This window comes from Carica papaya, chromosome 3, assembly GCF_054855325.1.
Source record: "Carica papaya isolate Zhongbai chromosome 3, ASM5485532v1, whole genome shotgun sequence".
Taxonomy (NCBI): Eukaryota; Viridiplantae; Streptophyta; class Magnoliopsida; order Brassicales; family Caricaceae; genus Carica; species Carica papaya.
Window position 1 is genome coordinate 33817662 of NC_142311.1, and position 20170 is coordinate 33837831.

At 36.0% G+C, this 20170-nt stretch overlaps 1 protein-coding gene across 4 annotated transcripts; it reads left to right on the forward strand.

Moving 5' to 3' along the window:
* Window positions 1-280: 280 nt before the first annotated feature.
* RUS2 (root UVB sensitive protein (Protein of unknown function, DUF647)) lies at window positions 281-19132 on the forward strand. 4 transcript variants are annotated; one of them, XM_022042777.2, is made up of 11 exons: window positions 281-432; window positions 551-676; window positions 1609-1697; window positions 1815-1899; window positions 2146-2205; window positions 2294-2387; window positions 2555-2652; window positions 9161-9340; window positions 16253-16375; window positions 16458-16899; window positions 17456-17794. In XM_022042777.2, the coding sequence occupies exons 1-10, from the start codon at window positions 418-420 to the stop codon at window positions 16881-16883; spliced, it is 1296 nt and encodes a 431-aa protein (XP_021898469.2). In that variant the 5' UTR covers window positions 281-417; the 3' UTR covers window positions 16884-16899; window positions 17456-17794. The 4 variants fall into 4 exon arrangements, with proteins under 4 accessions (XP_021898469.2, XP_088072816.1, XP_088072815.1 ...); XM_088216690.1 differs by lacking the exon at window positions 17456-17794 and adding an exon at window positions 18780-19132 and having other exon boundaries at window positions 287-432; window positions 521-676; XM_088216689.1 differs by having other exon boundaries at window positions 287-432; window positions 521-676.
* The last annotated feature ends 1038 nt before the right edge of the window (window positions 19133-20170 follow it).

A 20170-nucleotide genomic window follows, 5' to 3' on the forward strand; every position in this document is an offset into this window, starting at 1 on the left:
TCATCTACGGATTATCACTATGTTTACGAGTGTAACAAGCTCGGTATCGGAAGAGAGTAATAAAGAAAATTAATTTTTATTTACATGTAATAACTTGGGTAAAATTGGTCAAATTTATTTTTTAAAAATATATTATCTTTATGAGAATAATAAGAAAAAAAATAACTAATTTTTTATTTGAACATGATTTTTCTTTTTGATTTCTTACTCGTGTGTATGGGAATTTATTTTTTTTTCAAAATTTGTATAATTTTAGACCTGAAGATAAGTGATAAAGGATGAATATCCAACAAATGAGACGGCGTCGTTTTGGAAGTAAGAGTTACTCCACCCCCTTTCTTTGGACAACAAAGAGGCGCCATCCACCCCATTCTTACGGCGGAGAACCCGGGGGGAAGTTCAGCTGTGTTCTTACAAATGAAGTCGTTGATGGTACGGTGCCGTTTCTCTCGTCGTCTTCGCTTTATTTATTTATTTATTTGTGTGTGGATTTTCTGCTTATTTAATTTAATTTGAGTAGAAGCTTCAGAAATGCAATAAAAAATTACAGGAGAAGATAAAGTGGAAGAAGGAGCAAGACAAAAACACAACAATGGTTGACACTCCGCTCTCCTGGCTAGAAACCTCCGACTCTATCTCTCGTTGCTTCCAGTTCGAACCCGATGGTCACCTATCCGTACGCTCTCTCTCTCTCTCTCTCTCTCCTCTCTGTCATATATCACTGTTAATGTCTTGTAGTGAGCTGCCAATGTAGTTATTGTACAATTTGCGTACAAATGCCATTGGAATTTTCCTTTTTCTTTTTGATTTTAAGGTTCTTTGAGTTTCGATTCGGTTACAGAACGTCATTATTGATTTCTTATGTTCAGTATGAATTAGTCTTAGTGGCAAATTACAGTATAAGTTTTATGTTTGACTGACTTTATACTGTTACCTCCAACTACTGAACTTCAAACAAAAATGAAAATTCGACACACAAACAATTCGATGTGAAAAAAGAACGTCTTAATTCTAGGAATATTTTTATAAATTAAGTATAGGGACCCAATAGAGTGGGAACTGAATCAAATGGCCAGTATAGTTTTTTACTATTCGGTGGTTTAAGCAATATTAGCTGCGAACTTATGATGTGCTTGAGCTGCCGTGCCATGTAATCTGGATATATAGTTTCTTATTTACATTGGTATTTCAGATGATGATCTCGTTTTTTTCTTTCTTTTCTGGTAACCTTACTTGATGCTGTAATGCCCAGTTCTGTGTTGATGTTATATTTACCTGATGTTATATATACACGTGCACACTTTGTTGGTGTCTGTAGTCTTTGGCAGTGGAATGAGAATAGTTATTTGGTATTAAGTGTAATTAATTTAATACTTTCAGTTAGTATTTTGCTGAGGATTGGTTTATTACCTACGTGCAGCACACATGTGCTCACCTTCGGTTGTATATATACTCAGTAATTCAAGATACATAAATTCTTTTCTCTCTTTCTCTCTCTCTGTCTCTCGATCTGTACATTTGGAATTGGCTTAAATCTTTTTGTATTGGTTTCTAGTTGGTTTTTTTCTAAGTTGACCTGGTAATGGACATGCACACCTCTGTTTGTAGGTTAGAGTTGTTGGTGACACAAGAGCAATAGCACACAGGATGGTTGAATCCTTTCTAAATAAGTTTTTCCCCTCAGGATATCCATACAGGTAATCTATTTGGCTTGTAATTGTTGGAATTGTAAGGTTTTATATTAGAAAGAAGGAATTTGAAGCCAGGAAGTTTTGCTTTTCATTGTTAGGTTTTCTATGGTTTTTCCTTTACAGTGTGAATGAGGGATATCTCCGGTACACACAATTTCGGGCACTGCAGCATTTTTCAAGTGCAGCATTATCTGTGTTATCAACTCAGGTCTTCTTCTGAAACCTGCTAAGTACCATGGAAGTAGTTCATAATCATACTGCTGATTTTCTTTTTCATTTTATCATGTATGGTGCTTGACTTCAGATATTTCTTTTTCCCTAATATGATGCTTTGTTCAAATTCAGTTTCTTGCCACCATAATTATTGGTATAGAACGGCTATTGGTTTCTCTATACTGTTCTTTCATTTTGCATGCATGGTGGTCATTTCTCCTATATTCTTACTCCATTGCAGTCACTTTTATTTGCTGCAGGCTTGCGACCAACTCCTGCTCAGGCAACTGTTGTGAGTTGGGTGAGTTGTCCCTAATTGGTTTGTTCACACTAACTTGTGGTAATTGCATGCGCATTCAAAGAATTTCTGTCTGTATGTTTGTATGCAGATATTAAAAGATGGCATGCAACATGTAGGGAAGCTAATATGTAGTAACTTGGGTGCAAGAATGGACTCTGAGCCAAAACGATGGAGAATTTTAGGTTTGTATTGTCCTCATTATGTGTGCTTTTGTTCAAGACTTGTATCTGGCCACATTGTCTGTGCTTGAGCATTCATATGTGTGCATCTGCATGTCTTTTGGATGCACTGGAGTCTGGATTGGTAGTATCTATGACTTCTTAACCATGAGAAAGTTTCCGTCATGCAGCCGACGTCCTCTATGACTTGGGCACTGGCTTGGAAGTTCTCTCTCCCTTAAGTCCGCATCTTTTTCTTGAAATGGCAGGCCTTGGAAATTTTGCGAAGGTATAATGCTTTCTTGTTTTTCTATAAGAAAGTTGGTGTGCTGTGTGCCTCCTTTTTGTGTTTTCCTTTCAGAAAAATTTCCCCTTTTAAATTGGTAGAATTACTTCCACGGTTAATAGCATTCTATGAATTAAAATCTGATATGAACTTGTGAACAAAGAGAGCTTGAATACAAAGTGTTAAATCTCCCACATTGCAAACATCATTAATATTCATATGAATGGGCAAATCAATTAACGTATTAGATCTAAGAGGTCGAATAACGGGAAAAGGGACAAGGGCTCTGGCATGTAGTTTCTTGACAGAACTCTTAGGATATTGTTCAGGGCGGATACTCATATCAATGTCACCAGCATGAAATTGTGTAGCTTTACGGTACAAATCAGGCAGCGATTTATGGTCCATATACTCAAAGCAACTTTTCGCCTAATCTCAGCGTGTAAATCATGAGTGCGTTTAGCAAATGATTCAGCAGACTCAGAAATTTTACTGTGAGGGTATAGTGGGGGAAGGTTTGTTAGGGTGCGAGGGGAATAGCTATGAATAATTTCAAAAAGACTCTTTACCAGCTGATCTGTTAACAGAGTTATTATAGGCAAATTTAGCAATTGATAAACCCAAGTACCAATTACCTTGTTTCTCCCCTACCGAACACTAGAGTAGCTCTCCCAAGCTTCGATTGACTGCTTCAGTTTGACCATCAATCCGAGGATGGAAAGCAGACGGGAATTTTGAAGTTGTTCTACATAACTTCCAAAGGGTCTTCCAGAAGTAACTAACAAATTAACATCTCCAGTGGATACAACGGATGAATGCAAGTCATGAAGTTTAACTGCACAGAAGAACAACTTGGCAATACAGGAAGCATCAATTGCTCTACTACATGGAATGAAATGGGCAATTTTTAAAAATCTATCAACCACCACCAACACAGAATCATGTGCACGGTTGTTTTAGGCAAGCCAATAACAAAATCAATACTTATTTCTTGCTACGATTTATGGGGAATGGGTAAATGGGTATAGAGACCAGTATTCTTTTCCTTTGCTTTTCCTAATTGAGAAGTACGACACTGAGACGCTACTCTAAAGACAGCTTGCTTCAAGGAAGTTAATAGAACCTATCTTCCATGAGAGTAATGGTCTCACATCCCAATTGACCTGTAAGGGCCCAACATGCATTTTCCACACTAAAAGTCCTTAAGGAATGTACGATGGATACATACTTGAGTAGTTTTAAAGAGATAATCATCATGAAAAACAAAATCAATATGGTTCCAGCGGTTTCCCTCCTGAATCTCCTTATAAATTAATCCAAAGTTCGGAAAAGTGGAGTACTCGTCTTTCAATTTGTCAAAACCTATTAATTGTGTGCTCATGGTGTGGAGGATAATGATTGAGAAATTAAGGAGTATAAGACTCTCCTCAGTTCACTATCTTCTGCCTCTCTGAACTGGAGTAATTTCCAACCGGTCTGGCACCTTAATTCCGCAAGGAGATTCACGGTAGGTCTTTCTATAATTATTTGGTAAAAAATGACTCCATAGAGACAAGTTTTCTTTTTTGGCAAATCTGGAAGGTGAATGCTCCTCCCAGAGTTGCTTTCTTTGCTTAAAACACATAGATATATTCTCACAATTAATGAGTTAATGAGAAGGAAAAAGTTACAGTGAACGACTATTCTCTATGCAGGAGGGCGAAGCAGTCTTGTAATCATATCCTACTTTGGTGCCCAATTGCATACAAGTTATGAACCATGTCTTATGGGTTCTTAGGAATTAGTTAGGTAATGGCTGATACACTGAGGGATGAGATTTGAGTCTGTAAAGGTATTAGTGGCGAGAAGAAATATATGTCCCATTCCCTTTGTTATGTTTTGGGTGGTGTAACAAAAAAGAAACATGAGAGTTTTTGAGATAGTGGAAGATGACTTCTATAGGTTTAGAGATAGATGATTGCAGACCTTGAATTTTTTGGTTAGGGGTCATTCTCTGTATTCTATGGAGAATTTTGAAAACTTTATCGACATCTTAATTGACATGCAAATATTTTCGTATATAGATTGATTACTTGGTGCTTGTAATTAATGATGCATACAATACTTTTTATTTCAAGAAAAAAAAATTGTGGAGGATAACGGAGGCTTGGCTAAGGGCATATACCACCTTTTTTTTTAAATAAGGAAATTAATTTCCCATTAACTATAAGCACCAAGGGGTGCAAACCCATCTATTAAAGTGCATCAACCATCTTATTCTTAACACCAGAGTGATGTTTAAGAACAAATAAAAATTTGACCCACTTAGGGCGCATTGATTTTAATTTCTTTTGAGAACTTAAGTATTATAGTGCTAAGTGATCAAAGTATAGAACATTCTTATGGGAGGAGATAATACGTACTGGTGAAGAGATTGGACTACAACATAAAATTCCTTATCATAACTAAAATGTTTTTCTTTGGCTTCATTGAATTTCTCACTAAAGAATGCCACACAATGTCCTTCTTGACCTAAAGCTTCACTAATTCCAATTTCAGAAACATCACATGCGACTTCAAAGATGTTAGAAAAATAAGGATGCCTCAAAACATGGCGTTTGAGTTATTTTCTCTTTAATCTCTCTAAAAACTCTAGAGGCTGCAGTGGTCCATCTAAAGTCTATCCTCTTCAAACAATCTGTGATAAGCCACGATAGAACTAAACTCTTTGATGAATCTCTTGTAAAATGTGGCTAAGCCATGAAAGCTACGCACTTCAGAGATAGTTTTCGACTTAAGCCAATGCAAAATGACCTTAACCTTGTCAGGATCGGTTGCAACTTCTTGTTTAGGAATGGCAAAACCTAGGAAGAAGATGTGTTCTTGCATAAATGTACACTTCTTTAAAGTAAGCATTGAGTTTAGAATCTCTAAGGGTGCAAGAAACTTGTTGTAAATGCTCTAAGTGCACCCTTTGAGTCTTCATGTAAATCAATATATCATCAAAGTTGATGACAAGGAAGTTCCCAATATAATAGTGGCGGACATGTGTCATGACCGTCATGAAGGTACTTGGGGCACTCAATCCAAAAGGCATAAACAACCACTCAAATAACCCTTCTTGAATCTTAAAAGTTGTTTTCTATTCATCGTTAGGCCTAATGTGAATTGATGGTACCCATTACCTAAGTTTATTTTGGAAAACCCAATAAGATCCTACTAACATATCTAATACGTCTTCAAGGCGTGGAATTGAAAATTGGTAACATATCTAATATGTCTTATTAATGGCTCAATTGTCCATGCACATTCTCCATGTTCCATCATTTTCAGAGGTTAGAAAGTGGGAATAGCACAAGCACTAAGCCTGTGTCGAACAAATCCCTTGTCGAAGGGTTCTTCCACTTGTCTATTTAACTCAACACACTCGTTTGAATTAATCCTAAAATGTGGGAGGTTAGGAATTTGGGATCCGGAAACAAGATCAATGACATATTGGATGTTTCTCATGGGAGGTAATCCATCAATAGTGCATTGAGAATGACATTAGAAAACTTTTTGAGCAATTGTGTAATATTGGGAGGCTCCCCTGTGCTGACCACATTTCCCTCTGAGGAAGCATGTGGAGCTATCATAACAATCCAACGTTAATTATCCTATGTTCCTTTCTCAAACTCCTTTTGATTTAAAATATATAACTTCTTGGTAGATATGGGTTGGGACACTGGATTAACCTCTTTACTTGTGTATAGGTTTGGCTAGTTTAAGGATAATTCTTTTACCTTTGTTTTTATTTGAAGGCATAGCTGTTTTCCCTACCATGATGAATCACATCTCGATCATATAACTGTGGTCATCCTAACAATACATGGGCCACATTCATGGGTAATACATCACAATAAATCTCATCAACATAATCATCCATTTGAATTGTTAGCAAGAATCATTGGGTAATAGGTTATTTTGCTAACCAAGCTACCCTAAAAGGGTGAGGGTGCGGTTCCACTTTGAGTTTAAATCTTGATATAGCACTTTTAAATACTATGTTCATGGTGCCATCACCGTCAATAACTAGTTTGTACGATCTTGGTCCACATTTTATGGAAGTCATGAAAATACTGGTCCACTTCCACTTATTGTCTTCCACCTGAGACAACACACACCTTACAATTTTAGCATGATGGGCAATAACCTCAAAACTATCATCTATTGTGACCAAGTATTCAATGGGATCAACTATTTGGTCCTCATATTCAAGTGGGACATGACATTCTTGTCCTAAGGTAAGGGTATGGTTAGGACAATGAGAGCCAATATGTCCTCGCTATTGACAGTCATGACATTGATAGATGACCCACAAGTTTCTATGGAAGAGGCCCTAGGACGAGAAACAAAGATTTGGTGGCTGTAAGATGAGGGTTGGAGATACTAGATTAATCATCCCTATGAATGCTATTTGTACCATTGCTTGAGTTGGCCGTGGCTCTTGTTTTTTTGAAATAAGGTTGGTCGTGGCTCTTGGTAGCTTTTGCGGCGGACTACAGGATTCTTGTTGTCCTTCTCAACTTTTAAAGCTCTAATATACGCATCTTCCAGTGATTCAGGGGAGTAGTACAAGAGTTCTCTCTTAGGTCTGCCTTTAGTCCATTGATAAATCTAGTAACAGTGATGTAGGATTCTTATTCAAGGCCATACATAAGCAGTAATCCTTCAAACCTAGAGATGTGATCACTCACCAAAAGTCAATTGTTTAAGATTAAGTAATTGGTCAACCAATTGTCTCTTGTAGTTGGTTGTAATTACTTTTCTTTGAGCTTCTGTTTCATCACACTCCACCGAGTTATAGGGGGCTCCTCTTAGTGCACATGATTGAGTTAGACAGCTTGCCCAAACTTTCTAGCTAACCCAAATAATTTCATCTTAGCAAATCGGATTTCTGTGCCTGTCATCTGATACCATTCAAAATAATCCTCCATGCTGACTAGCCAATCTCGGAAGACATTAGGATCTAGTTGGCCATCATAGCTCAACATCTATTTTGACTCGTTTGGCAATGTTAGAGATCTTTTCGCTCTTGTATCTAGATTGTTGGTGATTGTTTCCTCCCCTAAAGTCATGATGGGAAGAATGCCTAGATCTATCTCTAGGTTGATTGATTTCATCCTGGTCAGAGGCTGACCGCATAGATGAGGGTCATGGTAAAGGTCTTTTCTTAGCTTTAAGGGTAGACCAATTCGTTTAGTCTTATAGGGAGAGAAATTAGCCAAATGAATGTTTATGTGCCCCATGCTGTTTAAGAGGGAACTCATGATTCTCATCAATTGTGAATTTGCCTTTTCTAATATTGAATTTTATGACTTAGTCTATGACAGCTAATTTCAAGATTTCAATATTGTTAGATTTTTTTGTCATGAGTTAAACAGGGTGAATGAAAGAAGGATGATCAGAAAAGGTGATGGTGGAAAAAAAAAGTAATAGTAAGAAAAGAAAATTCTGAGAAAGCTATAATTGTTTAAAGAAATAATGCTATTAACACTTCAGAATGCACAATAAGGCTCAAGAAATTTTTTTTTCCAAATAAATGTAAGGGGAGGCTAAGAGAAAGTAGGTAGGGTATGGGGCTGTGTTGTGTGGTGGCTTTTTTTTTTTTCTAAATAAAGTTACAACTATGAGAAATGTAAGTATAATGCAAGGGGTTTATTTGTATGTTTGAAGGAATAGATTTGCCTAGTCAATTTGAAATATTAATTTCATTTCGAAGTAGAAAATCTTACTTGTACGAAGCAACTTCAAGCTTAGAATTAAATTAAATTAATTTAATTTAACAGGATTGCAGAAGCTACTGACAAAAATTCTAGGAAGAAGGTAACCTACAACCTTAGAAAACAGCTCCAGGAGTGTTTTAATCCTCACACAGCTTGCTGGTGGTGCAGTGGGCAGTAGGCTTATGTTGAGAAAATTTGAGAAACATGGTGTATTGATTTCAAGCTCTCATATCAATTAATGTATGACATAGAGAACTTGAATACAAACTTAGAGAAATTTTATTAAGAACAAAACTTGTAAATATCGGATCTCAATAATCAAAACAATATCTCAGTATGTGAATAATAATCATAAGTAGTTTACTTAATAACTAATTTAGGTACCAAAATATATCAAAATAGAAATTATAAACAAAGAAAACCTAAAATAGGAAAATAAATTAAATGGAATGAACTAAGAAATTAGGAAATCTTCCTATTTCCTTTTATTATAAGACTTTCTGAAACTTTATTTCATAAAGGAAATTAAAGTTTCCTATTCTGTCTAGTGTCAAATTTTTCAAAATGATTGTTTTTTTTATTGGTTCTGCATCAACTTGTCTAGAGCTTATTTATTTATTTTTGCTTGTTTTTTCAAATCTCTTTGATGTTCTTGACTGCTAGGTGCTTCTTCTTCTTTAGTTATATTATACGTATATTTTTTTTTTTTCAGAATTCTCCAATGGGTGCCCACGTGCTCTTTACTCACTTCATCTATAAATTTGTAGGGTATGGCCGTAGTTGCTGCACGGGCAACGAGGTTGCCGATATATTCATCATTTGCCAAAGAAGGAAATCTCAGTGATCTTTTTGCAAAAGGGGAGGCCATCTCAACTCTTTTCAATGTAGTTGGGCTTGGGGCAGGGATACAATTAGCATCCACAATTTGTTCCTCTATGCAGGGGAAGGTATGTGGCACTCTAGATTTACTAATGTTACTTTTCAATATTTCTCGAGTCATTAAAATTTCACAATTTGAAATATTTGTATGGTTAGTCCCATGAGGTGAGATCCTTTATACCATTGTGAGGAAATTATTATGAAACCACAAGGTGTATGTGCTTACTGTTTTAAAAGTTGAAACCCTAGCCTGTAAGTATTTGTACCAGATAAGCAAGTATACCAATTTGGTATGGCTTTGAAAAAAGTTTGGTGTCAGAAGTGATGCCCAGTCATGGGAACTGGAACTTATGGAAAGTAGGATTTTTACCTGTCTCCAGAGAAAAGAAGTGCTGCTTACTAGTTTTCATCCTGAAAAGTGCAATTGTAATTTTGACCACTGGAGATAAATCAAGGCACTATGACTTACGATAATTGGAAACCAAAATGCATTCTGTCTTACATCTAAAGGCATTTTGATGGTAACTTTTAACCGCATCAAGCACAATGCAACCTTTTTTCTTCCTGAGGAAAAAGTCCAGTGGTTTCTGTCCCTGAGCAAATTAGAATGCCATTTTCAGTTCAGCAATGCAACCCTTCATTTCTGATTTTATTTTCTTCCATTTTTCAGTATCTTGTCAAAACAGCCAGTCGTGGATGTTGATACTTTTTTTTTTGAGATAACTTTGGGATGTTGATACCTGTACGTCACAAGTTTGAGTAATGGCAGGGAGATAGAGAGTTGTATTCTTTGTTTATTCTAAGAGTTGCTGTCCTTCATCTTCATTTTGTTTTTTTTTCTTCTCTATTCATTCTCTATACTAACAAAGTGACTCTTGATTTGAAGATCAAATTTGACACTTTAGTATTAATCTTTTATTCTTTTGTTGCTTCAAAGTCTAAGCTGGCTAGTCCAGCTATCCTTTCCGCCCTGCCACAAATTTTTCTTATCATTGAAACAAAATCCTTTGATATGATTCTGGGAGGAGAGACTCGTGTATTTTGCTCATATATGAGAATGGTTTTTGCAACCATTTCCAAGTCATTCTTTTTTAAAATCGCGAGATATAGCGGCTTTTTAACCTTTGTATGAGTTATTTTTTTGTTAATAGTATGGACTCGTTAAGAAAAAAAACCCGACAATCTCTTAAGTAAGAAAGTACTCAACACTTTTTCATAAATTTCTTCATGTCTAAAATTTTTCAAAGACAACATGTCTTATAGAAGAGAAAGAGCAGTCATTTGGAAGTTATTTTCAGAACTAACTATCTTCTTGTCCTTATCTAGACTTATTCTCCTTAATATACGTTCATACTCAACACATCATTTTGCACAAAACGCTTACTGACCTATTCTTCCTAATGCACTTATCCACCTACTTAACACATCATTTATTTTCCCTAATACATCATAATATTACCTATAATATTACTCCTGTCTTGAAAAACTGCACTTGTTTTCAAGTGCAAAACTCCTGTTTGCTATAGTTTCAAGTTCTAGCAATGCTGGATTTTCATAATTAAACTCTTGTGAGTGTTTAGTGTTTCTCGTATTCCAGATTCTAGACTTCTTTCCTTCAAACTGAGATATTTCAGTTTTTGGGTACAGTTTCCAATGAGGTTACCCTTCAACCCTGGACCACTACTGGCTCCAGCTTCCCTAGACTTAGGGTTTGGCAATGATCTTCTATCCATGTTCAAGACAGAGGCAGAAGGACTTACTTTTGCAAGCATTTCACTCAGCCATGCACCACTGTGTAGTTTGGTGAGCTTCTCCATCTGATGACTGAAAAGAGTCGTCTTTTTATCGATTAGGACTCATGGTCCACTTCAAAAATATTTTCTTCTAGAGTTTGTACTTTATGGGGCTTGGAAACGACTTTTCTTTGTTCTTTGATATAGCCACGAGGTTTGCAAGGGCCTCCTCAGATTCAACTTGCTATGATACCAAGTTGTTAAGAACCCATGACATGTATTTGTGGGTAACTCACAAAGTTAAGAGAGATGGGAGTTGCATAGATAGCAGAAACAGATTGTTGAGAGAGAAAGAGGGAGAGAGAAAAGAAGACTGTAGAGAGGTGAGAAAGAAGAACACTGGGGGAGAGTGAAAGAGAGAAAGAGAGACTGAGAGTATATGAAAATACTTTTGATTGATTAGTTGTCATATTCAAGCCCAATGGAAAGCTTAAATACACAAAATGATGTATGAACAATCTTACTAGAGCGCCAATTGCCACGGTAGAAGCTGAAAGAATGCAAGAAACCCGAGGTTCACCAAATGAAGATGGAAGAAGTGTTGGTGATAGGTCCCAGTTAGAGCTACAAGAAAAGATTCAAGTTTTTTTGCTTATGGTGACAAAAATATCAAAGAGTTTTTTGGAAAATTTTTTATCTCCTTTTTATTCATGATGAGCATGCTTTAAATGCAGAAAAGAAACAACCGTTCTTTCTACTTCTAAGGCAGATAATGATAAAGAAAATATATAAAGATTAAAACAAAAATACAGCAACTACGGAAGTGGGGAGTTGATGGAGAGCAGATCGCAGGATGGCTGCACTGGCGCCCATGTTTCTGGTTGGACTGATTCTTTAGCTGGGTCAGTTTCTTCAGTCGTATCAGAAGTCCACTCCCTTAGCTGGAAAGAGTTTGCCGTCCTGTTTCCTCATAGATATATACATATATACATATATATATGTATGAGCTTCTTTAAACAAAGAAACATAAACTTTTTTTTTTTATATAAACCAAAGAAACATAAAATTATAAATTTAAATGATTATTGACAAACTCTAAAATTTACTTAAGTTGCAAATTAACTTTTATCATAGAGTTGAGCTTGAAAAGTGATCAAGACTAGATAACGGTCCTATCATCACTCCCCCCATTAAGAGGAACCTTGTCCTCAAGGTTCAGATTGTCAATTCCTTCTTGCGGTTGCCATTCTACGGTGCTCTCCCATGTGGCTTCTTCTTCTGGTATGTATATATATGTGTGTGTATATATATATTCACTTAGGCCCTTCGATCTCTCCACTCGACGAGGCTTCTCGAGCTCCTCTTTTTATCCAGGCTTTGGGGGCTCGGCGTTTTCTTCTTCTTCGTCGCGTTCCAGAAGTAGTAGCTGGGGTTGGCAACATTTGTGGCCGACTGTAAATATTTCGTCACAGTTGAAGCACAAACCTTGTGTTCGCTGGCGTTGTGCTTCTTCTCATAATAACCGCTTGGGAACAATGGCTGTCGCTACTAGGCCTCGCGGGGATTGGTTAGGTAAGGAGTTTGCTTGCTGGTCGGGTTGAGTCTGCCCCGCCTAATTTAGTCTGCTTTGGCGGCTGATAGATGCCCAGAAAACACAAGAAGGATTGCAAACGAAAGCTTCTATTTTTAGGATAGAAAAATCACAATTTTCTTGTTAATTAATACTTGCCTCATCCATAATCTGATGGAGCTTTAAATAGGAAGGGAAACAACAACTTCTCCCTGCTATCCAGGGAGCACAACAGCTAGTAGCAACCAAATAATCTCAACAAATACCAAATAATCTTAACAAATCAAAAGATAAGATAATGGTAGAAATAAATTAAAAACAGATGATACATGCTGAATAGTTGACTGGGTCTTGAGGAAGTTCTGCTTGCTTCAACGATACAAGAATCAAAGATACTTGGGGTTCTTGATTGGGATCCTTGCTGATCTTCTGGTTGTATCATTGCCTCCCTCTTTTGTAGGAACCTTGTCCTCAAGGTTCAAGGAGCCAAATTTTATTTGTTAGTTCGCTGCTATTTTTCCAGATAACTTCTTCTAGGGGCAAATTCTTCCATTGGACAAGACTTTCTTCAACAAATTGTGCTCCCTTTTTTATCCATCGGGTTTCCAAAATAGTTTGGTGTTGCAACAGTAGGTCCCCATCTTCAGATATTTCAGGCAGATTTTCAATAGGGGCAATTGCTTCACTAATATGTTTTTTTAACATGAAGACGTGGAAAACGGGATGGATATGCAACCTTTGTGGAAGTAGAAGCTTGTAAGCAACGAGGCCAATACGACGGAGGATCTGAGAAGGCTCATAGTATCGACATGCGAGCTTCTGGAAGGCTCTCTTGAAAACCATTTGCTGCTGATATGGTCGGAGCCTGAGAAAGACCCAATTGCCCTCCTGAAATTCGACTTCACGTCGATGGGCATTGGCAGTAGCTTGCATGCGACTATTGGCCGCTTGTAAATTAGTTCGAAGTCGTTTGAGGAGGGCATCTCGGTTACAAAGCTGTTGGTCAACTTCATTGACAAGGGTTGAGCCGTTTGATAACGGGGAATGGGCGGCGGCGGTCTCCCATATAAGGCCTGAAAAGGTGCCATCTTGATAGAGGAGTGGTAGGTTGTGTTGTACCAAAATTCAGCCCAAGGAAAGAGAGAACTCTAATTGCGTGGTTGTTGGTGGCTTAAGCATTGTAGATATTGTTCCACACTGCAGTTCACAACTTCTAACTGTCCATCTGTTTGTGGATGGTAGGAGGAGCTCATTCGGAGTTGGGTGCCAAACAACTTAAAAAACTCTTGTCAGAAGCGGCTGGTAAAGACCTGATCCCTGTCACTAATTATAGAGCTAGGCATACCATGTCTACAAATTTTTCTGCCACAGTCTTAACGTTGTTTCAGCGGCCCAACTGTTCTTCGCGTATGTGGGCTAGACTTATTGCATCCTTCAGGGTCCTGGGCTTAAACATCCTTATTCCATCTACTATTTTGGGTTCGAGCCCGCCAATGAAGGTCCCTATGAGGGCCTTTTGAGTCCAGTCCTGAACCCGATTGCCCAACTTTCCGAATTCCTTATGGTAGTCTCTGAGCGAGCCCAGTTGACAGATCTTGGATAAGGACTCATCGAAATCCTCACACTTCGTTAGCCCAAAACGAGCCCACAGCTTATCTGTGAACCCGACTCATGTCACCTCTCGGCCCTCTTCCCTGTATGCTCTTTTCATCCATTGCCACCTGATTGGCCTCCCCTTCAAGGTGGAAGGCAGCCAAGGAGACTTTGTGACGGTCGGCGGTACCCTAGAACTCAAAAAACTGTTTAATCCTGTTGAACCACTCCATAAGGTCGTCATCTGTGTACATCGGAAAATCCAGCTTAGCAAGCTTCGAGTAGAACCCCTGTCGATCTGTTTCTGGCTGTTTGCTTCTTTCTTCCTTGTTCGGCCGTGATGGCCTAGATCGCCGTAGGGAATGGTTGGGGGAGCCTTCGCAACTTGATATCACAGTGTCGGTGAGACGTTGCAAGTTTTCCTCAATCAACAGCAACTTATTTGCCATACCCATTTCCAGATGACTCATGCTGTCCTGCAAGCCGCCTAGCCTGGCTTTGAAGTTCTCAATCCGTTCCTTGTTCGACACCATTGTTGTTTGTTTTGTTGATTTTTAATCTAGCTCTGATACCATTGATAGGTCCCAGTCAGAGCTACTAGAAAAGATTCAAGTTTTTCTGCTTATGGTAAGAAAAATACGAAAGAGGTTTCTGGAAAATTTTTGATCTTCCTGTTATTCATGATGAGCATGCTTTAAATACAAAAAAGAAACAACCGTTCTTCCTACTTCTAAGGCAGATAATAATAAAGAAAATAGATAAAGATTAAAACAAAAATACAACAACTACAGAAGTGGGAAGTTGATGGAGAGCAGATCGTGGGATGGCTGCACCGGCGCCCATGTTTCTGGTTTGCTGCCGTTGAGAGAGATTCTTCAGCTGGGTTGGTTTCTTCAATCCTATCAAAAGTTCACTCCTTTGGCTGGAGAGAGTTTGCTGTCGTCTCTCCTCACAGATATATATATATATATATATATATTAGTATGAGCTTCTTTCAACAAAGAAATATAAACTTATATATCAATAAATGATTATTGACAAGCTCTAAAATTTATTTAAGTTGCAGATTAACTTTTATCATAGAGTTGAACTTGAAAAGTGATCAAGACTGGATAAGGTTCCTATCAGTCGGGTTCTGCAAAATAGGGTTTTTGAGAGGTTTAAATACCCCTCCAGCGATCTTGACCCATGTCTTTCCAGTCGCCATGGATGGCCACCACGTAGCCCTCAATACCTTATGGGTGAGGAAACCAATTTAGCTCTATGCTCTGACACGTGTAGACCCTCACAGGTTGTGATTCTTTGCACCTGTTTTCATTTTTCTCCTCCTCCTGCATATTCTGTGTTTTTCTGCTTGTTTTTCTCCAGTTGCAACCAGGTCTCAACAGAAATCTCCTGAGCTTTTAGGAAATAGATACAATCCACTTTCTAAGTTTGAATTTAAAACCCCTTACTTTACAAGCTATTATACAATTTACTACCTAGCCGTTAAAGTTGGGATGGGATGGACATTTGTTGGGCTTTAAGAGAAAGTTGAACCATCAATATTAAATTGGGATGAACTTTTGACGGAATAAGAACATAACATATTTTGGTCTCATTTGAGTTGATCTAGAAAACATTTTGTTAAAGTTTAATTAATCTTATCTTTATGATTTATTTACCTATTTTATTTTTTCAAGTTTTGTATTTTTCTAAATTCTAGGTAAGCATAACAATAATAATAATAATAATAGAAAAAATAATAACAAAAATCTAACTTGACAATTACGGTATGAGATTGACAAAGAGAGAGGTGTCCTTTACTCATTCTAATAGTTATTCTTCTTGATTATCTTTTGATTTCATTTTCTTCTGTATTCTATTCTCCATATTAGGATAATAAGGAAAGAAAGAGAATCTAGAAATTTTGGAATGTTGAAACTTCTGTATTTGCTTCATAGCAACCAAATATTGATCCACTATGTGTAAGACGTTCATAGGAATTTACAACTCTAGCTGAAATTAGAAACAAAGAAAGGAATTTTCCTCAGAATTTTATTTTCTCCTATAAACTGAAACTGTAGTTTGTCTAATTTCTGCAGTTAGTTGTCGGCCCCATTCTTTCTGCCGTTCACATATACAGTGTGATAGAAGAAATGCGAGCTGCTCCTGTCAATACTTTGAACCCACAAAGGACTGCAATGGTTGTTGCTAACTTTGCCAAGGTTTGTGCAGTATTTTCAAATTATTGATTCATAGTTCCTTGTTTGTCCATCTGCTCTGATGCTCTTATTGCAACCAGCTCAGACAGGGAAAATATCAAGTCCTGCTGATCTTAGATACGAGGAAGATCTGCTATTTCCTGGTAGACTAATAGAAGATTCTGGAAATGTAACAGTGGGCAGGGCTTTGCATAAGGTTGTCAAGCCTTCACAACTTGATAAATTGAAACAGATACTCCGCGAAGAAAAATTTCTACTATATCCTGGAAATAGATGGAGTGACTTGATATTGGAGCATGATGCTACTGGGGAAGATGCATTGAGAGGATGGTTAGTTGCTGCATATGCTGCTGACATGAAGAAGTCTTCTGACAAGCCAATAGTTTCTATCTTGCAATGTGCCTATGAGAAGATGAATGACACGTTCACTCCATTTTTATCTGAGCTTCAGGCCAAAGGATGGCATACTGATCGGTTTCTTGATGGTACAGGAAGCCGTTTTGCATGGTAATATCTACTAGTCTTAGGTAAGATTTCTTTTTAACATGAGAAGTTTCTTTCTTGAACCAATTTGGAGACTAGATATACGAAGGATATTTTCAGCTTAGAAAATTTAGGGCTCCAATTAGTAGGGAGCAGTGTCATGTTCCATAACTTGCCGTTTAAACTTGTGTTGGATATTTTTTAGGAAAATGCATTCTTTACATTGATCCGATCAGGTGATACTGAACCTAATTTGGACTAATTATTTTGTGAAGTCTGACAAAAGATAAGCAGCTAACATGAATGACGTGTTCATGTAAAATCACATATTGTTCAAGTTAGTCATGATGTACTCTAAGTAGATACCTTTTCATGATTCCAAAAGTTTAATGCTCTTTTTTTGGAACTACATATGGTTTTCCTTTATGTCTATATTCTGATTTACACATTCCGGATATTAAACATTCTCTCATCTTGTGAAAGACTAGCATGCAGTGTTTGGCTTATTTTCCATCCAAGTATTAGTTTTGATATGTTTGATTAAAATATATTTTCTTATGTTTTAGTTACCATTTCACTTACCCTGAATTTTGGTGGTAGGAGTTGAATTCCTAATTCTGAAAAACATCCACTAAAGAATCTACAGTGTCAGGCAGTTTCTATCTTCTTGATCTTTTCCCTCTATAGACATGTCCTTTGAAGTCAACAGAGTAAGATACCGAAATTTTCTCGGGAAAATGAAACTCGAAAAGTATTCGAGTTTTGATCCATGGTGTTGTTGGATTAACAATTTTGGCTCTTATAGGTTCAAGTGGAATGAATGTCCCGGGTGCTAGGTTTCATGTTGTTTTAGTAAATATTAAGAGTTGTTTGTATCGCATAGTGCTTTCGGATAAGTAAGATGTTTAGATTCCATAATATTAAAGCATTTGATAACAATTACTTTTACTTATCGCATAGTGCTAGGTTTCATGTTGTTTTGTTGAACTGTCCTTTTAATTCTTTTACATGTATAAAGTAATAGGGTAAAATTAAATATAATATACTAATTTTTTGAAATTAAATTGTTTATATATATCATCAACAAAGTAAGTTGAAATTAGAGTGGCATATTATATTTAAAAAAAAAAAAACATTTTGTAATTTAGTAAATTAGAGTGACATATCATAAATAAATTCTCACATCAACATTTACTTTTTCCTAGATTTGTGTGATTACTTATTAAACTAATCTAAATCATTCTTTGAGTGATTAAAAAATATGTAGTAAGTGGGCAAAAAAAAGAAAAAGGAAGAAGAAAATTGGATTTGAGGCTGGAAAAGTCCATCCAAAAAGTATTGCTGATTAGTTGAACTCCAGGAAATTAATGGAGGCTTAACCAAGTGGCTCCAATCTTTTCTCTTTTCAAAATAATAATAATGATAAATCGGTTTTTTTAAATATGTGATTATTTTAATTAAAAAAATTTAATCGTCATAAAATATCGCCAGTGGATGCAGTAGAAAATTCAATATTTCGAATACCGATTCGGGTAAAAATCTCTCGCTATTCTTTTCTGTTACGGCAAATTGAAGCTTAATAATTAATAATTGTGTATTTTTATGAAAAATTAGATAACTCTAAAAATAATTACAGGTCACTAATGAAACCGGAACTGGTTAGTTCACAGTTGTTTTGATTTTCTATATTGCCTATATTTGTTTATTATTATACTGTGCGTAACTTAATTGATAATTTTTATGGTCTTTTTGGTTATTTTGTTATTTGTTTCTCCTGCATTGTGTGCCGGTATTCTGGTTATTGGCTATTTGGCTGTGTTAAACTATATTGTTATTTAAGTTAACGGTGAGTATAAAATGAAATATGGTTGTTGCATAGTTGATTGTTATACTGATGGAAATCTGTATGGGAAAAACTTACTAGGTACTAAAAAATGGTGGACGGGTCCGGTACATATGGATCCCTACCGTAAACGTTAATTCAGTCGGATGGGGCTGGAAAGTCCCTTACTAGTAAAGTTTGGAAGATATGGTTCACCTTCATATCAAACGAGGTATCGAGGTGGTAGAATGTTTGGCGCCTATTACCGGACGGGGTGTGGGGACGGCTGGTTAATTGTTTAATTGAAAATTGGGTTCACGAGTAGAAGGATATCCTTATGGACTCCCAGTGGTACTGATAAGTGGGTAAAAATATAAAATGATCATTTCTTGTTATCTTATATGTGATAAATAATAATGTATGAATATAAGTTTTCATAAGTTATTGTTGAGAAAGACTTGTTACACAATATGAAATAAATAGTTTTCTTTATAGTAAATGAATTTTTTACCAATTTTCAGTTTTTTATATCTGTGATTAGTGTGATATTTTTACTGTGATAGTGTAACTCACCCCTTCATTAACTATTTCGGATAAAAAAAGACTAAGATTCAAATCTCGATCAACAAAGGAATTGTGAATAATTCACCACCCAGACTCCTTTCAAGAGTTAGTAAATGTCGTCTTACTTATTTGTCTTTCGTTTATTTCTTTAATTTTTATTTATTTTTTTAGAATAGACATTCTTATAATCTTATTGGGCATTCGCATTTGCATTTAATTTATAACATTTAAGTTTCGTACCTTTACAATTTTTACAGAATCAAGTATTATAGATCAAGTAATAAATTTTATATCTTTAAAAAAAATTTAAACTCATAATTTTTAAATAGAATATAAGTGTGTTACCTAACAAACGTACCGTACTAGTGATATTTAAAATCTTAATTTATCTTATTCATTACAGTTTTCTTTAATATCAAAACTTTGGATACGTTGAATTTTTACTATGCTAATTAAGATTACACTTTAACCCACAAGAAAGTGACTTCAACAACACTTGTTTGCAATTATTATTAGTATTATATATATATATATATATATATATACCCAACAAAGTTTTTTTTTTCTCTTTTTTTTTTTTTTTAAAGAATTATTACAACTAGGAAGTCAAATCACGTGCACCACAACATTATTTTATTGGCAACTTTTAGCAATTGAAAACTTTAGCAGCCGGAAATCAAACTAACCAAATCTTTGTGTACTTTGAATCCTCCACAAAACCTTCATCTCTTTTTAGTTAGTATCAATTGAGCTCATAATTATATTTACAAAGTTTTGGGTAATGTACGTAATTGGTATATATATATATATATTATAAACAGAAATTAGAGAAAATTGTATGCTCAAACAATATATATTTGCCAAAATTAAATATATATATATATATGATCTAAATTATGGGATACTGTTATAATTCTAAAATATTATTG